At 50.3% G+C, this 5,135-nt stretch overlaps 1 protein-coding gene across 1 annotated transcript; it reads left to right on the top strand.

Moving 5' to 3' along the window:
• Nucleotides 1–750: 750 nt before the first annotated feature.
• On the top strand, nt 751–4,417 carry LOC121072557 (CD226 antigen-like). Its single transcript, XM_040562274.1, has 6 exons — nt 751–827; nt 947–1,302; nt 1,587–1,862; nt 2,600–2,699; nt 2,913–3,033; nt 3,605–4,417. Exons 1-6 carry the CDS (start codon nt 751–753, stop codon nt 3,899–3,901), a joined length of 1,227 nt encoding a protein of 408 aa, XP_040418208.1. The 3' UTR covers nt 3,902–4,417.
• Nucleotides 4,418–5,135: the final 718 nt, after the last annotated feature.

Here is a 5,135-nt window from a genome sequence, read left to right as displayed (position 1 = left end):
GGGCTGGGATCTGCCTGCTGCTGCTCTGCAGGGGCTGCTGGCTGGAGGAGGCTGCCAGTGGTGAGTAGGAATGCTCTTTCCCCATGGAGGTTTTCTGGAGCTTGACCAGCCTCTCTGGGCACACGGAGAGGCTCAGAGGCTGTTTAGGCTGAGCTCCTTAGCAGGAGGAGGCTTGCATTTCCCATCGTGTCTCTGTGTCTCTCATGTTTCTGTTGGGACAGGCAGAACAACTCTTCTGTTGTAGAGGCATATCTTCTGGTGGTGGAGAGCCCTGGGCTGCCCCCCATGTCTCCGTAGAAGCCAGTGTGAGGGGCAGGGGGATGCTCGCCAGAGCAGGAGCCATTTTACTGGGACTTTACAGGACAGCCCAGTGCTATCCAGGTCAAAGAGGGATCATTTTTGCAGAGGTGGGGTGTGGGCAGGCAGGTGGCTAACGGAGGAGGCACTTAGCCCATCAGTGGGGCAGAAAGGCACCCATGGGACTGCTGGAGAGCCCCTCTGCCCCTGTCCCAGCTCCCAACCTCAGTGAGCGTGGTAGCACTGCATTTCCAGGGCCACGTGTGGGGAGCAGGCAAATGACCCACGTCTTGATTTGCTGTGCTAAGACACCTTGCCTCTGCATGAATGGGGAAATCCAAATGCATGGCAGGACCCATGCTGCAGTCCTTCCCTGGTGTATCGCACCATCAGTATGATCCTTTGCCTCCTTTCTCCACACCGCAGCACTGCCTTGTGTCTGGGAAATGCATCATGCAGGCTAACGAAGTGACGGCCACATGCAAAATCAGGGAGTCCACGGCTAGCCAAACATCCCCCGTGGATTCATGGTGTAGTTTCCTGTTCCAGTGCTCTGTGAGATGGGAAGGCTGTGACTGGATGGGGACTTCAGGGGACTACGGGTTTTCCCAAGTGAATTGTTTTTTTCCTCTCTTCCTCTGATCTTGAGGTCTGCTTTGTTCCTAGGTGTGAAGGAAGCAGTGAAGTCTGAAAGCTTTATTGCAGCAGCCCTTGGTGGAGAGGCTAACATCTATTGCAACTTCTCGCTCTCCCTGGATGTCTTGCAAGTCACCTGGCAGAAGAGAAACGGGTCTACCTTCCAGAACATAGCCACCTACAGTAAAACCTATGGGCTGCGGCTGATAGGGTCATTTCAGAAGAAGGCGCGTTTCACTAGAGCAGCCCTGAAAGCCTCAGCCATCACAATCCAAAATCTCACTTTTGAGGATGAGTCCTGCTACAGATGCATCTTCAATGCATTCCCTGATGGCTCTTACAGTAAAGATATATGCCTCAACATTCAGAGTAAGTTTTCCAATTATTTTCACTTTCAGGCCTGCAGCACAGGTCTGATGGAGTCAGGAGGCAGGTGAAGTGTTATCCCTTCCATCATATGGAGACTTTCCATGCAGCAGCATCTGCTCAGTGGATATTCTCCAGAATCACCATGCCTTTCCTTAGAGGTAGTGAAGGTAAATAAGTCAAGGGATGCATTTGGATGAGAACCCAAGGTCAGAGAGCTGACCTATACAGCTTTGACCACTAACTCACCACGGAGTGTAGTAAGTATCTCCTCTCTTTGCTCTCAGCAATTTCTGAGCTAACAGTGGAATTTGAGTCCCACCTGGCCACCAAGGATCTTCTCACTGCAGTCTGCTCAGCAACAGGAAAGCCTGCTCCCAATATCACCTGGCTGATAGATGAAGACCTGTATGAACCCCCCAAGATACACTACATCCAAAATCCAAATGGAACAGTAACAGTGGCAAACAGATGCACTTTCTCTGCTAGCCACCTCCACAATTTGTCTTGCCTCCTTGACCACCCACAGGGAAGGAAAGTGAAGACATTTCCAGGAAAAAGAGGTAAAAGTAGTCTGTGTTTGCATGGAGAAGTGCAGCTTGTAGTAGGGGGTACTTTGGAAAGCAGTATCAGTAGCCAGCCTCATGGCAAAGAAAGCACAATCGTGGTCTGTGCAATTGCAAATTGTCTGGCTGGCATCCAGACAGTCATTGGTATGTGCAATTGTGGGAGTGCAGCTTGTCTTAAGTAGGTCTCAGTAGAGATCTTTCCTGGGAGTGCAGACTTATGTGGGATGAAGATTTCTTGATTTGAAAACATCCAGAAGACTTCTTCCTACAATACTTAAGTGGCTGTGTGGTGTGTGTGTGTACATGTGTATATACATAATGTTTATGTAGGTATGCTGCATGTATATACATATATCTCTGAATATTTCTATTTGTACGTAAACACCAATTCAGAGCTGATGCTCTGCAGCAGCATCCATAGCTGGAGAGTACTAGCAGAGCTGGCCTCTGGCTGTCGAATGTTGGGGAGCAATCTCTTAGATAAAAGGTCTTACATCTCTCAGGAAAGGTGAGAGACTTCCCTCATGATAAGACTTCTTTGCACGGAAGCAGAAACACAAACAAGTCAGGAGTAGGAATGCTGGGGCTTGGTTCCCCTGCTACCAGGGAAATGAGATATTTCTGGTATTTATTTAAAAATAAAACGGTTAATGTTTCAGTTCAGTCCCAACCTCTGGAAGAGGACCTGAGGAATATATTGATACCCTTCCATGCTCTGTCTCTCTTTGTAGGTAAACGGAAAAGCATAGCCATTGTGGTGACCTTCATAGGTGTGATCTCCACAGTATTGATATTTTTCATCATCAGGCTAATCTACAGAAAGAGGAAAAAGTAAGAGTGATTTTTGCTTTCTTGTAAATGACATGGCTTGCCTGTGTTCACATTGCAATTTGCCTTTCTGTTTCCTGTTGGTGTTTTCATATGCCTGCTATGGAAACATATCAAGACAGTAGCACTAGTTTTAAAATAGCAAGATTCACTCTAAATACTAGGAGGTTTCTGAGCATTATATGATGAGTTAATGTTGTTTGTTTGTTTTTCCAGTCTGCGGAGACCCAGAGCACCCAGCACACCTGCAAGGGAGAAAGGTTTAGAGCAGGATGTAAGTGAGCAAGCCGCAAAACTGTGCACACCAAAGGACCAGCGCACTGCTTACCAAAATGAGGTAATGCCAAAGCCCAAGACTTCCAGTAATCCCTCAAATCCTCCTGAAATCTCGGACAATGCTTACCAGGAATGTGCCAAAACACTTGCACTGGGTAGGTGACAGCACATGTGCCTCCAGTTAAGCCCTAGCAATGCTGGGGAATGCCTGGAGCTTGAAGGAGGAAAGTTAAGCTACAGTTACGTGGAAAGGCAGAAGAGAAGTACTGGAAATGCCCAGGAGGGAGGGTGGGTGGGTGGGATGTCCCTTCTGGAGAAAGGTGACACAGCACTCCAGAGTTTGGGCTCTGTAGCTGACAGCCTCACATAGACTTTTTCCCAGAAATGTTTGTCCTGCCCTGCTGGTTGCACAGGCATGAAGGTGTGCTGGAGGGCTCGTGGCATACACAGACACAAACCAGCAGCTTACCATGGCTGCTAGTCACCCCCACCAGTCACTCTCCTTTGACCTCCTACAGGTGTCCTCCGTCCAAGCTCTTGCTAGTCCTGTACTGTGAACAGGAGCCCTCCTGTTTTCTGGTCTGCTAGATCATGGCCATGGTTACCACAACCATGTGGTGGCTGTTTTACAGGAAGAGACACCAGGATCTTGGCTTCGCAAAAGGCTACCACATAAAAAGAGAAACTTGGAAGAGACCCCGAGGTACAGCCTCTCATTTCCAGAGGAAGCAGAGAGCCCAGACGTGCTTCAGAGGGAACTTGCTGAGGTGTGCGATAAGGAGTTGGGCTGCATGCCCATGGTGGAGCACAGAGAGGCAAAGGCATGTGGGGAGCCTGAATCAGGCCCTGACACCGCTGCTCCCCAGCCCAACACCGGACAGCCACCAGCCCACCAAAGCCCTGTCTCCACAAGCCCAGAGGAGCAATGAGGCCTACGAGCAGGTGTGGAACCCAAGCTGAGGATGCAGGGGAAAGGACAATCTGCATGGGCCCTCCCAGGTCTGTCCCCCAGGGGACCCTCAGCCCCAGAGTCCAGGCGTGAAAATCATCAAGATGAGCCACCACTGGAGCACCTTTGGGACCGAGGGGTCACTGCCTTGCAGGGGTATGGGACATGCAATGGGGTGCAGGGGAAAAGCATTTCGGGTCTGTACAGGTTGTATATGGGATATTTAGGTGGGAGGAACTGAGGGTCGGAAAGGGAGGGATTGGGGGATTTGTGGAGGAAAAAGCATGGGAAAATGGAAGTAAAATGTGTAAACAGGCAGCTGATCAGGACACTTGTCTGGCCACGTTCTGTGCCTGATCAGCACTGTCTGTCCTGTTTTCTTATTAAATGCTTTTCTAGTTCTTGTCCTGGGTAAGGAGCTCGTTATTTGGTGTGCTTGTGTGCATGGGAGTCTGGTGCCAGCAGCTAGGCTGGGACCATGGTGCCAGCGACTGGAGAGATGCAAGAGTGGCAACACCAGCCACCAGCAGGGAGCAGGGTCAGCACCCGTGTGTCCATGGTGAAGCACCTGGAGCGAGTACAGGTGTACAAGTAGGTGAGTGCCAGCAAGCATGGAGCTGGAAGAGCTGGTGAGTAGAGGCATGGTCTGCAAGCCAGGGGTGTGCTGGCTGAACCCAGGGGCTGTGGAGAAGATGGCACTGACCTCCTCTCAGAAGTGCTTGGTGGCAGGCTGGAAGCAGCAGGTACAAGAAGTTCCAGCTCGGTATAATAAATGTCTTTTTCCTTACCAAGCAGAAGGACAGATGCTGGAGTGGGTGCCCAGGAGGCCCCACCCCTGGAGACAGCCCAAACTCACCCAGACAAGGCCTGGAGCAGGCTGATCTACCTGGCTCTGTTTTGTGCAGGGTCTTGCAGGAGGTGACCTCTCGGGTCCCCTCCAGTCTGAGCTACCCTGTGATGCCCCTCCTGACACTGTTTTTTTTTTTTTCTCTGTATCTGAACTCTTTGCTTTGTTCTCACTTTTTAAGTGAAAGGAGAAGTTACGGGTATAGAAGGTACGGGTGTGGAAGCCTGTGAAGTTACCATCCTGAGCAACACGTTGCTGCATCTTCGCCTCTGCTGTTCCACGAGTGATCAGGCAGGAGGATCTGTGCTGCGGGTACAGCAAGACCTGTGGGAGCATACCAAGATAGTAGGTATTTGGGAAAAAGTAG

Source organism: Cygnus olor, chromosome 1, assembly GCF_009769625.2.
Source record: "Cygnus olor isolate bCygOlo1 chromosome 1, bCygOlo1.pri.v2, whole genome shotgun sequence".
NCBI classification, from domain to species: Eukaryota; Metazoa; Chordata; class Aves; order Anseriformes; family Anatidae; genus Cygnus; species Cygnus olor.
This window is presented reverse-complemented; position numbering and strand designations above follow the sequence as displayed.